General features: G+C 46.8%; 1 protein-coding gene across 2 annotated transcripts in view; it reads right to left on the reverse strand.

The window, feature by feature from the left end:
* Nucleotides 1-4,289: 4,289 nt before the first annotated feature.
* Nucleotides 4,290-14,124, reverse strand: part of igf2bp2a (insulin-like growth factor 2 mRNA binding protein 2a) — a 52,550-nt gene continuing 42,715 nt past the window's right edge. For both annotated transcript variants that reach the window (XM_029258015.1, XM_029258014.1), the window contains 4 exons: nt 13,139-13,213; nt 12,574-12,705; nt 12,348-12,461; nt 4,290-5,686 (listed from right to left, as the gene is read on the reverse strand). In XM_029258015.1, coding sequence (XP_029113848.1) covers nt 5,591-5,686; nt 12,348-12,461; nt 12,574-12,705; nt 13,139-13,213 — 417 coding nt within the window. In that variant the 3' untranslated portion in view covers nt 4,290-5,590. The remainder of the gene's footprint in view (nt 5,687-12,347; nt 12,462-12,573; nt 12,706-13,138; nt 13,214-14,124) is intronic.

Consider the following 14,124-nt stretch of genomic DNA (forward strand, 5'->3'; position numbering starts at 1 on the left):
GTCCACGAGCTCAGCGCTAACAGCTGCTGCAGTCTTGAACCCACGGCCTGCAGCGCAGTGTGGACTGGAGGTGTCAATGAGCAGGAAACGGTTGACAAAGACCGCTTCGGTTCTAAACAGCAACAGCATCACATCCACCTGGTTACCTGCCGGAGAGCGAGGCATGGCATCAGAAAGGGCTGTCTGAACCAAGTCGGGTGGCATTTCCAGTGACGCAGAAACATGTCGGTGTCTCGCCCCCGCAGGCCGTGTGGACACTGGGCATGTCTCACCGGGGAGCAATTAGAGTCAGAGAAAGGAAAACGCGCTGAGCCGCAGTGCGTCGGGCGATCATCACAACGGCACCCAGAGAAAGCAGGTGTTCTGCTCTTCCTCTGATGACGGTTGACATTATTTCTGCAGCGGAAAACCAAAGACGAACAATGAAAGCTTGCATAGGCAACGGGGTTCCTCCAGCACAGGAACCTGCAACGCAACACGAGGGCGCGTTGCCCACAAGTGACACCCCCTCCGTTCCTCCCTCCCAAATGTTTTGTTCCAGGAAATAAAGAGAGACGCATGAGTTTCGCAGAAGGCAAGTGAGTGCGTGACAAGGCTGAGGTAGACCCCACCGCGACGCACGGTGACGCCAAGCAGCTCCAAGTTCCTGCTCTCCTTGAGCTTATTTACAGCAAAGTGGACGCCACGCAGCGGCACACAAACATAGAGCATGACCGCTCTTTGCCTGCACTCAATGCATCGCCCTACAGACAGTGAAGTCACCTGTTTGAACGCAGCCAGCCCAGGATTCCAAGAGGTAATTTAAACATGTACAGCACAACTGTAGTGTGGGAGGTTAACATTTGAACTGTTGGATCAGAGAGGTCAAGAGTTGAACATCTCCAGCACGGAAGAATCTAGAAACATAGCAAAAGGTGCCACTGTGTCTCAGAAAGCAGGGGTACAAAGGGTGAGTGCTGGGTCACTGGCAGAACAAACAGAACACATGAGTGATTCTACTCTAAGGGTCAACTGCTCTGTCGGTTAGCTTATTCTGCTTAGGTCGCGTCTACAACACTTCTCCCATAATTCCCATGATTCTCTGGGTTTGGGACGCAGCTGCCAATCGATTACCTGTGCGCACAATCAGCTGTGCACCAGCAGCACTGCCAAACCACCTGCGAACAGCAGCCCGCATCTGGGAGTCGGGAACTAATTAAAATGCATTTTAATTAACTGAATCTCCTCCCCCCAACATGTGCACATACAGTCACACTGGCTCCTCATATTACAAATTTTCAAGGATAGAAGCCTTTTACAGTTTATTTCAACCTCATTAGGTTCGATCTAATCTCATAAACTAGGTTTACCTCCAAAGCTGACAGAGGGGGTTGGTGGCTAGTAAAGAGCAACCTAATACAGGTGGTCCCCGATTTACGATGGTTTGATTACGATTTTTTCGACTTTACAATGGCGAGCTGGCAATAGACATTCAGTAGAAACCGTACTTCGAATGTTGAATCTCCCCATCTGTCACGCAGAGGTGTGTATTAAGTATATTAAATGCATTTTGAACTTATGATATTTTCAACTTCCGATGGGTTTCACAGAACATAACCCCATCGTAAATTGGGGACCACCTGTAGAATGGGAGTGCAGAGCATCGTCACTAAATTCATTTCCACAGTGTTTACAGCTCATGTCTGGTGTTCCTAGATGCTGATGATCAATATCAAGAACGTTTGAACGTTACACCTTTAGGGGATGATCAGTCAACAGTTGCCACTGAATAGATTGTGGAGACAATATATTTTTATTTTTGGTTGTTTCAAATTAAATTGAAGTTGGCAAAAAATTTAAGAATCTTAAAGTATTTTACTTATTATAGATAAATGTGGGATTTTTATAGAACCTCTTCTCGTAAAATAAATCAAGGGAGCTCTGCATCATTAAGTTTTTATTGACTGATTTAGTGGTGTGGTAAATGATGGAATACATTCCAATGCTGTGCATGCTATCACCTCATCATCTTTTCAAACAGGACTCGCTGGCCCTCAAACAGATGACCTGTGTCTGAATTAAATAACACAAAGTAAAATTACAAAATGTTAAGTTTTACTCTACGTTTGTTTTTAATGATGGGGACGCAGTGGTGCGGCAGGTTCAGCCAGTGCTCGCTGTGTGGCAAGTCTGAGGTTTGAGCCCTGCTTGGGGTTCCCTGTGATGCACTGGTGTCCGCCCCCCCTTCAGCTCTGTCCCGGGATAGGTTCCGGCTCACCGTGACCCCCGCTCAGGACAAGCAGTTGTAGACGTTGGTTGGTTGATTTTAATGACCAGCAGTGTGTAACGACCAATATAAACAGGATTTAATTACCATGTCAGTGAGTTCCACACCTGTTTTAGCTTTACGCTAATCTGATTCAGTATGCATTAATGATCACAAAATATCTGCAAAACTGCAACTTCGACATACTGAAAACAGACACCGCAAAATATCTTTTTATCTGTCCACCAATCAGAGCATTTTAAGAGTTGTTTCACAAAATGTGAGAAAAGTGCTTTATTCCTCAATAAATCTGACATGATATCCCTTCTAGAACCTACTCCCAAGTAGGTTTCAATGAAACGTCCAACTGAAGAGTGACTTCCACTGCCTCCAGTGGAATGACGCGTCTAAGGCTCATTTGGACTGCAGACTGAGTTTCAAAATGGGAGCTTGAGACGTAGTACTTGTGTTTCGGCAGCCATGGGTCTTGCTCCCAAAAGCAGAGGTTTAAACCCCACCTTAATACTGAAACGCAGATGAGCTACGACAGAGCAGCTGTCCCCATAAGTTTACAGAGATGAGGTCATTTTCCCGTGCACAGTGAGCGCCAAACACACCAGTCTGTCTACATCAGTCGAAGACGACGACTAGAGCTTTACACACTTTTCAGGATCCTCTTTGTGTATTTAGGTACCTTGTTCTTGCAATTATTATTATTTTGCTATTATTATTATTCCAAAAGCACATAGCATCTTAGACATAACTGATACAAGCAGGTTGGTTCTTCATGAAATTGGACTCAATATCAAACCGTTTGCAGGAAAGGAAAAGGACTTTGCAGTCTAGTGGTACGAATTAATTCTCTGATGTTTTCTAATTCTCACGATTTGACTCCGATCATGAAATCAGCAGCGTAACTTCTGTTAGAACCGTTTCGGGTTGTTGCGCACCCCTTCAACGCCGCTTCTCCTCACTCCATTCAACGAGGTCTTTTTCTTTACCAAATTATCATAATAATCATTAGAAGGGATGCAGGGGTTTGCGTGGAGCCAGAGAATCAATAAAACAGTCTCAGTACAGACCTCTCCTCCCCCAGCGCGTGAGACTTTGCAAAGGTTTAGAATATATTTTTTGTAACCCTTCTTTTTTTTTTTACTTAGAAAAATAAGAAACGCTTAAAACTATCCACTTTACAAGGCATACAAAGTGTGGGAGAAAGGGAAATGAAATTATGGACTGAGGTACCTGGCGCCTGAGGTAGATGACAATACTGACGCGCACACTCTTCACTTCGTGACCCAGGGAACTCTGGGATCCACCTGCTGCTCTGCTTGTTCGCAATTCACCACTTGTATTAGCATTATTCATATGTTTTTTTTTTTCCCCAAAAAACTAAAAAACTTCCCTTCAGTATAATATGGCAGTGTTCTACCAAAACATATCTTTAAAAAAAAGTTTTTTTTCTTTATTTGTTCTCTTCACAAAATAGGAAAAAATAGATTCATAAATATTTCTTCTCTCTCTTTATATATATATATATATGTATGTATATACATATACATATACACACACACAAAGGGGGATGGGCACACTAACCTTGATAGGTGTGTAAGATTGAACCGAAGTGAGAGCTCACCAGGTGAAGGGGTCAAGTGAGCCCTCGGACTGGTGGCAATTAAGGCCGCAAGCTACCAAGCTCACCAGAATAAAGCACTAATTAAACAAAAGGGTATGTTTAAAACCCGGATGTCCAGCAAACCATCAAGGCGTAAGATCGAGGGGGGGACCGAAACAAAAACACAGTAAGATTGAAAGCGGAACACCCCCTGCCACGGGAACCTGATGAGTCACTGGACATGCAGCAGGGGTGCAGGGGAAGCCGTTTCCAAAGGCTGCATATTGTACATTCACAGCTGTCACACTGCTTTCAAAAAAGCCCCCCCCCCCCCCCCCCCCCAACTGGGAGATTTAAAGCCAAACGCGGTCACGTGTAGGCCACGGGCTGTCCAGTGCCTCTCCCCCTCCCACCCCAAGCCCCCCGGGCCCCCACATAGCCCACTGCCACAGTACGGCGCTATGCCCCCAACCTGGCCCTCAGCTCGCATCCTGTGTTGCCCTCTTACCTCAGTGTAAGGCAGAAAATGTGGTGCACGTCCTGCGAACTAGTCTATGGGTGCTTTCTCGACAAACAAAAGTGCACCGTGTTAAGACGTCAATTTTACTGCAGTTTTAGTTCATACTTATGTGCGTGTGTGTGATTCTGTTCCTTTTTTCTCATTCCTCCGCAGGCAGCCAATTTGGAATCTACATAAATATATATGACCGTTAACATCTTACGTCTGAAGATATATCTCTTTTATTCTAATGATCCTTAGGGAATTAGTGGAAGTAAATTCAACGCTTTCAAAAAAACTGCGCAATACTTCTCAGCTGAGAGAGAAAAAACTATGTTAAAACAGCCAGCTGAAGAACCGTGAAGCAAAAAGAAATGCAAGATAGTGAGTGAGCGACAGAGTTACACTGGTTTGAGTGTTTCTAGGGACATGATCCCTCGTGTTGGCACACACACAGGCTGAGTTACAAATATTCAGAGCAATCTGCTACAACTCCCTATTTAATGTGTCTGCTTTTCACGTTTTTTTTTAGTTTTTCCTCTCCAAACAGTTAACTTCAAATGCAAACAGCTGACTGCATCCTTCGCTAACTTCATCACGCCTCAGTTCAAGTCTACAAAGCCTATCCCCATCTATGAAGAAAAATAACTTCTGTTATCCTCATTTCTTATATATTATTATGTCTAATATACTATTAATACTGCTAAGGATAGCGACACTTTGCAATCTGAATGCCAAAACCCTCTGTAGAAATGTGCTCCTTAACCACACCTCAGCCCCACCCTTCCAGAAAAAAAAAACCTGTTACTATACGACAGTGTACACATTCCTCAATACCCATTTTGTGTTCCATTAGGCCTATGTTAGTCCAACTAAAGGGATAGCGTTATTCAGGGCAACACCGTGTTTTTAATTTGACTGGAAAGACTGCAGATGCCCTTTACTCTGCCATTTTTCTAAAAAAAAAAAAAAAAAGTCTTTCCTATTTTGTTTCTGAAATGCAGTATTCAGTTTTGACATTTTTGTTGATAGTATCCACTCCCCTCTTTGCTGGCAGTGCTTTGGATCACACATTTCCCCCAGTGAAGTTCTTTGGTTTTGTTCCCCGTGCTGCTGGTCCACCTCCTCCGCCTCCATCCACCTCCGCTCGTCCATCTCTCTGTCTCTCTCTCACTCTCAGGTTGGAAGGGCTACATTCATTGGCTGATGCTCGCTGGCGCCGCCCTGATGGTCACTTGGAGTGGTGCGGCGTGGGCGCTCCCTGCTGGTGCTTCTGTTCCTGTTGTTTGACCTGCTGTATGATCTCCCTGATCTTTCGCTGTGCAGTCTGGGGAGAGAGAAACAAAGTGTATGAGAGCAGCTGGCACGGAGGGATGGCCATCGGCTCACAAGCTTTGTGGGGGGTCTCAGAAAGAAGAGAAAAGCAGGATGAAAACAAGCTAAAGGCAGCTGATCATTTTGCTGACAGACTGGGACCATGGGACGAGGCCAGCTAGAGAGTGAACCTCTTCCTGTCCACAGACTTCCTTACTGTACAGCGGAGCAGACTGATTATGGGATAGTGTAGGGTAAACCAGGTTATACAGAAGTGTGGCCATCGCCAATTTTTTCTTTTTTTAAAACTGAACCCAATGAATGTCCACACCTTGCAGTGCATCACACAAGAAAATGCTACCGCTGAGTAAATCGCAGGAAATGTCACATGAAATAAGAGATCAGCGGGCTCTTTCTTAAAATACAAACCATGAGGGGTTTTCTGCTCAATTAGCTCTGATATATCGCTCGGAGCTACAGGTACTCGAACCAGCAAAGACCAAAAAGTGCAAGTGTACTGCATCTGGCCTTTTAGACATCGGCAGAGGATTCTGGCTCTGGACACCAACGCCAGCTTGAAGACTGGTCGGGGGCATAGCGCACGGGATACATTTTCCATGTAATAATGAGCCAGTAACACTACATAGTATCCATTGTAAGTCGCTTTGGAGAAAAGCATCTGCTAAGTGAACAAATGTAAAATGTAAATGCAAATGTAATAATGTAATGTAGTACAATGCACTGCAAAGTACTCTATGTACAGCTGTCAGCTCCTGTTAGACATCCGACAGAATGACCAATGTCAATGACCAATCTCACGAGCATCCCAGACACTCTGGACCCACTGCAGTTTGCCTACCGCCACAACAGATCCACTGAAGATGCAATATCACACAACCTTCACACCACTCTGGCTCACCTGGACAATAAAAACTGCTATGCAAGGCTATTATTTGTGGACTATAGCTCGGCATTTAACACTGTCATCCTAACCAAGCTTATCCACAAACTGCTAGGACTGCAACTGAGTGCCACATTGTGCAATTGGATCCTGGATTTCCTCACCAACAGACCCCAGCGTGTGCGGACTGGCAGTAATACCTCCTCCCCACTGACCCTCAACACCGGCACTTCACAGGGAAGCGTCCTGTATATAAGCGGTGCAATATTCCCTGTTCACACATGACTGTGTGGCCAGTCACAGCTCCAACACCATCATAAAGTTTGCTGATGATACCACTATTGTGGGTCTGATCACCAACAACGATGAGACGGCCTACAGAGAGGAAGTGAGGCTCCTGGCAGAGTGGTGCCAGGACAGCAGCCTGTCTCTAAATGTCAGTAAAACTAAGGAGCTGGTGATTGACTTCAGGAAACAGGATACGGTTCAGGCACCCATCTACGCAGGAGGGGACATGGTAGAGAGGGTCAACACCTTCAAATTCCTCAGGATCACCCTCACTGCCAAACTCACATGGACTAAGCACACAGCATCGACCATCAAAAAGGCTCCTCAACGCCTCCACTTCCTCAGGCGTCTGAAGAAAGCCAGGATGTCCACTAGAGTCCTCACCACTTTCTACAGGTGTGCTGTGGAGTCCGTCCTCACAGGGTGTATTACATCCTGGGGTGGCAGCTGCTCCACACAGGACAAGAAAACCCTACAGAGGGTGGCCAAAACAGCTCAGGAAATCATCGGCACACAGCTACCAGCAGTCGAGGACACCTACACCACACGCTGCCTCAGAAAGACGATAAACTACACTGTCACTTTAAGCATTCGCATTCTCGCTCTCACGTTCTGAGTTCTCTGGCTGTCAACTGGTATTATTGTTATTACTGTTACCGTTATTTATTGTCATTTCTATTAGCATTGCTCACTGTTATTGTCATTGTTTTGTTTGTAAAGTATTTGTATTGTCTCTGTCCTGTCCATAGTCTGTGGAGAAGCATTCAAGAAGAATATCATGATACTTGTACACAGTACTTGTACCTATGACAATAAACTTCAAACATGAAACTTGATCCAAATGGAGGAGCTACGGAGCTTTGGACTGCTACGCGCATCAAGCTGACTAGGCCCCAAAACAGCAACTCCGTCTACTGCCACAACACCCGGGCGGAAATGCCGTAAGCGCTGTGAGAGGGGACATAAGTGAGGCAAGCGCGGAGGCATCCAGGCTAGTCTAAAGACCCAACAGACCGACTATCCCGACCATCCTGCTCACCAACGTACGCTCTCTCAGTAACAAACTTGACAAAATCCGCTACAAAGAACCACTCAGCGAAGCGTGAGGGACTGATGTGTTTTTATTTTTATGGAAACATGGCTAAATAAAACCGTCTTGGACGCCACCATTCAGCTGGGCCGGCTAACCTCCTACAGAGTGGACAGAGACACGGCACTGTCCGGTAAGACTCACAAGGGTGGCTTGTGTGTTTATATGAACAACGCTTGGTGTCAAGATGCTGTAGTGGTTCACAAACACTATTCATCACTGGCGGAGTTTATGTTAAGTGCCGACCGTACCGTCTGCCGAGGGAATTCCCGGCCATCGTGCTGCTGCTTGTGTATATAGTATACCTCCGAGCACCAACACTAGAGAGGCGCTTAGTGAACTTTATAACGCCACCAGCAAGCAACAAACGGCCCACCCTGATGGATTTTTTATTTCCGCTGGGGACTTCAATCATACAAACTTAAAGACAGTGCCTAAACTGTACCAACACGTCGACTTTCCGACAAGAGGGAATAATTACCTGGACTCTGTTTAAACAAACGTTAAGGGTGCATACAAGGCCACCCCTCCTCCCCGAACTGGGCTTCTCTGACCACATCTCTGTTCTGCTCTTGCCTGCATACAGACCTAAGGTGAAATCTGCCAGACCAGTTTTAAAGCAGATCAGAGTATGGCCTGAGGGAGGCACAGCTGCACTACAACACTGTTTCGACACCACCGACTGGACTATGTTCGGAGAAGCAGCAACCTAAAATCAACAAACAGAGATTTAAGAGTACGTCGAGACAGTGGCTGCCTACATCAAGAAATGCATCCACGATGGTCACCAAGACCATCACCATGCAGGCTAACCAGAAACCATTGCTGACAGAGGAGGTCCGCACACTGCTGAGAACCCGGGATGCTGCCTTCAGATCAGGGGATCGAGCAGTTTTAAGAACAGCCAAGACCAACCTGTCCCGTGGCATCAGGGAGGCCAAACACCTGTACACAAACAGGATAAATGGACACATCAGCAACAACAGAGACACACAGAGCCTGTGGCAGGGAATCCAGACCATTACGGATTACAAGTCCCCACCACAGGCCTGCGACAGCAACAGCTCTCTGCCATATCAACTCAACGAATTCTATAGACACTTTGAAACGCTGAATAATACACCGGCACAAAATACCCCACCAACAGCTGACGACCAGGTCCTGTGTCTGTCCATAGCCAGCGTGAAGAGATCCCTAACTAGGATCAACCCCTACAAGGTTGCTGGCCCAGACAACATACCTAGCCATGTTCTGAAGTGCAGAAAAGCTTAAAGATGTCTTTCACAAACATCTTCAACATTTCACTGGGTCAGGCAGTTATTCCCACGTTTCAAAGCAACCACCATAACACTAGTGCCAAAGAAGTCACCTGCATCCTGCCTGAATGACTACCGCTCCATCACACTGACCTCCCATCATCATAAAGTGCTTCGAAAGGTTACTCATGCAACACATAAAATCCATCCTCTCTCCCACTCTCGACCCACTCCAATTTACAACCAGTCCACGGATGATGCTGCATGCTCCACCCTCCACCTGGCCCTGGCACACCTGGACAACAAGAACACATACATCAGAATGCTGTTCATTGACTTCAGCTCAGCATTCAATACCATCATCACTCAGCAACTTGTGGGCAAACTAGACTGGCTGGGCCTGAACACCTCCCTCTGTAACTAGATCTTGGATCTCCTCACTGGAAGACCTCAGTGGATTGGCAGCAGGACCTCAAGCACCACGACACTGAGAACAGGGGGCCCCCAGGGGTGCGTGTTCAGTCCCCTGCTCTTCACCCTACTGACTCACGATTGTACCGCAAAATCCAGCTCCAACCACATCATGAAGTTTGCTAATGACACAACTATGGTCTCATCAGCAACAATAATGAAACATCATACAGAGAGGAGATATTCCAACTGGCTGCGTGGTGCAGGAACAACAGTCTCCTCCTAAATGTGAGGAAAACAAAGGAGATTGTCACTGACTTCAGGAGAGCTAATACCCATCATCCCCCATTGACCACTGACGATTCTGCCGTAGAGAGTGTCAGCAGCGCCAAATTCCTGCGGGTGCACATTGCCGATGACCTTTCCTGGACCACCAACACTGTGTCACTGGCCAAGAAAGCTCAGCAACGCCTATACTTCCTGTAGAGGCTGAGGAGGGCGAATGTGCCACCACGCATCATGCACAACATTCTACAGGAGCACAACTGAAAGCATCCTGACAAGCTGTATCAATGCATGGTATGGAATTGCAATGTCTCAGACCACAAAAATCATACAGCCAATAGTGACTACAGCTGGGAAGATCATTGTAACCCCACTCCCATCCCTACAGGACATCTACCATCCGCTGTGCCCGCAAAGCCTCCAAAATTGTGGGCGACCCCACACACCCCTCCCACAGCCTCTTCAGCCTCCTGCTGTCTGGGAAGAGATACTGGAGCATATGAGCTGACTCCACCAGACTGTGCAACAGCTTATCGCCTCAAGCTGTCCGGATCCTGAACTCTCTGTACCACCCATAACCACCAATACAAACCAGAATCCTGCTGTATTTCTTTAGTACATTCCACATCGAACTACATTAGGTCACACTAATCCTCTTTCCAAACAATTATTGCACAAAAAAAACTCACTCTTTTTGCACTACCACTTTTAAATCCGTTTATTGTACTGACCACACCACTGCACATCATTCCATAGTGTTTTTAACTTTAGTAGTTAGTTATTATGAACTGTACTGCAGTAGTAATAGCATATGTTGTCCTCTATGTCACACCGTGGACCAGGAGAAATGCTATTTCACTCCGATGTATGTTCTGAAGATATTGTGGAAGTGACAAAGTTGACTTTGACTTTTAATCAAGAATCAATGGAGGACGACGATGGCGGTAATGACGAAGAAAACAATGAGCGCTGCCCCGGTAGCATAGGCTCCTCCTGTAGATGAGCCTCCGAGTGTCTAGTGGTTATCTGTCTGGCAAGAAAGGAGCCACGGATGGGGCCCTGCACACCAAAACCTGTGACATATGACTCTGAAGCAGGGTGATGAAACTGACAGTAAATGAGTGGTTGACTGACATCCACAGTGATGGCCCTCAAACAGAGCAGCAGCACCAGGGTGACACTGTGCAGGTGAGAGGGCTCAACCTGCTTCCCATCCTACTTTAGTCACTTCCAGGAGTCACATTCGCTAAAACTACACATTCGCGCCGCACCCCGTGGGCTTTCCAGAAATAATCGCCAAAATCATTTTCGATAACGCAATGACCCTGAAGCCTTTTGCTCCTCTTATGCATGCAAAATGTCAGTGGGCCCTCTTGCAGGAAACAACCCTGTGCAGAGCAAGGATCCGCGACATCCTGCTGTAGATGGAGCTTGTCATGTCACAGCCACCTACCAATGTTTCCTAATATTATGCAGACATGCGTCGCTTAATGACGGGGATACATTCTGAGAAATGCGTTGTTAGGCAATTTCGTCGTTGTGCGAACATCATAGAGTGTACTTATAGAAACCAAGATTGTATATGCTACTACACACCTAGGCTATATGGTACAGCCTATTGCTCCTAGGCTACAAACCTAGTAAATAGAAAAATCAGTAACATAAGTGTTTATTATCAAGTATTATGTACTGTACATAATTGTATGTGCTATACTTTTATACATCTGGCAGCGCAGTAGGTTTGTTTACACCAGCACCACCACGAACACGTGAGTAACATGTCGTGGTAAGACGTTACGAGGGCTACGACATCGCTTCATTATAATCTTATGGGACCACTGTTGTATGTGCTCAGTTGTTAAGCAAAACGTTGTTAAGCGGCGCATGGCTGTATATCATAGTCTCTTTGACAATGAAAATGAAACAGCTGGTAGTATAGTGGTTAGAGCTGCTGCCTTTGGACCCAAAGGCTGCCAGGTTTGATTCCTTCCTCTAGCTGTAATATACTTGAGCAAGGTGCTTATCCTAAAATTGCTCCACACACACATTTTCTGAACCGCTTGTCCCAGACGGGGTTGCGGGGAACCGGAGCCTACCCAGCAACACAGGGCATAGGGCCGGAGGGGGAGGGGACACACCCAGGACGGGACGCCAGTCCGCCGCAAGGCACCCCAAGCGGGACTCGAACCCCAGACCCACCAGAGAGCAGGACCCGGTCCAACCCACTGCGCCACCGCACCCCCTTAAAATTGCTCCAGTTTAAAAAAAAAAAAAACAATTACCTAGCTGGGTAAATAACTGTAAGTTGCTTTGAAGAAAAGCATCAGTTTAAATGTAAAATATGAAGCATACACCTGAGGAGAGGGGACATGTCTGTGGAATTCTGAAGTTCTGCAATGACATGCAGACACTTGTGACACCTTTGCTTCCCTGAGCCACCTACCTGGCTAGCAAAGAAATGCCCGATTATTTTTACAAAGACCTCATCGTTCTCGTCCGGAGTTTGGTCCCGCGGCACTATGACCTCGGCACTGGTGAGGTTTTGCAGCTCGTTGACCTGTAGGGGACAACAGCAGTGAGAACCGAGAAGGCATCAACCAGAGGGGAAGCCACAAAGACCCCCCCCATGCCTCCCCCTTGCCAAGACAGCCAGTGCCGTTGACACCCACCGTTTTTCCGCCCTTGCCGATGACCCGTCCGGCCGCGGTTGAGGGCACCTTGATATGCGTCTCCAGTTTAACTTCCTCCTTTGCTGAGAAGAAGTTCTCCTCTTTCAGCTTCCCAAATATCCTGCCTTGGGCCTGGAGCACCAGAGACACAGATTAATGAAACCTTGAATATACCGAGGTTTCATTACTGCAGCACAGTTGTCCTGCAGCTCTACAGGGCCTCTTCAAGAGATACTCACTGAGCCTGGAAACGAGTTAAAATTAAGACCTCTGGACCTCCTCCAGAACTTTACAGGCCTAGAGGCTTTTCCAGGCCTGCATTTTATACTGTCGGTGCAACAAATTCAAAAAGCAAATGGGAAAATGGTCATTAAAATGAAATTTGAAATAAACGATGCAGTTTGAAAATTATGACTACGCATGATGCAGTCATTAAATCGCTGGACACCATCCCTCCCGTGTGACAGATGGGTTCCAGAAAGGCCAACAAAAGCGCTGGGGGAACCCCGAGAGTCAATGGCACCTTACGAAACACCCCGGAGAGGAGAGCTCTGGAGACCTTTACCTTGAACTGGGCTTCAGGCGTCCCTGTAATTATGACCATTCTTTCAGTGACATCTGGACTTTCCGCTGGGGCGATCTGGAGAGAAATGAGAGCGCTGTAGTGTCGAACCCCGCTGACACCCACCTTAGACACTTCCTTGATCGAATCTCCCAGTGCGTCTTTAAACCCCAGATTACTGGCGATGTCCCAATGTTTGGAAAACAGAAAAATCAAATCACATGATGGGGTGCAGTAGAACTGAAAGATTAGCCTCTACTTCCATAACAGGAAACATATACGTTTACTGTATGGGCTGACGGGGGCGCGGTGGCGCAGTGGGTTGGACCGGGTCCTGCTCTCCAGTGGGTCTGGGGTTTGAGTCCCGCTTGGGGTGCCTTGCGACGGACTGGCATCTCGTCCTGGGTGTCTCCCCTCCCTCTCCGGCCTTACGCCCTGTGTTGCCGGGTAGGCTCCGGTTCCCCGTGACCCCGTATGGGACAAGCGGTTCTGACTGTGTGTGTGTGTGTGTGTGTGTGTGTATGGGCTGAGAATCATTAATAAACTCCTCATAGCAATGGATCGGTAATAGTACCTCTTCCGAAATTTCCACTACCGCTTTAATAACCAGCTAGTAGCACAGTGGTTACAGCTGCTGCTACCTTTGGACCCAAAGGTTACAGGTTTGAATCCCACCTCCAGCTGTATTGCCCTTGAGCAATGTACTTAACCTAAAGAACTCCAGTAAAATTACCCAGCTGTGTAAATAACTGTAAGCAGATGAACACTGTAAGATGCTTTGGAGAAAAGCATCAGATAAACATAACTGGCAAAAACTCCCCCAGAGAAAACAGGCCATCCTTAAGCTGTTGTATTTCTCTAATTGAAAACGCAGCACCGCCTCCTAAACAAGCACTTCCTCCAGTACACCTAAGTTTTTAATCTACTCTTTCAGCTGTCAAAGACTACCCGTGAACTGCTGTAATTCCAGCAAGCCGCAACGTCATCTT

This window comes from Scleropages formosus, chromosome 14 (assembly GCF_900964775.1).
Source record: "Scleropages formosus chromosome 14, fSclFor1.1, whole genome shotgun sequence".
NCBI classification, from domain to species: Eukaryota; Metazoa; Chordata; class Actinopteri; order Osteoglossiformes; family Osteoglossidae; genus Scleropages; species Scleropages formosus.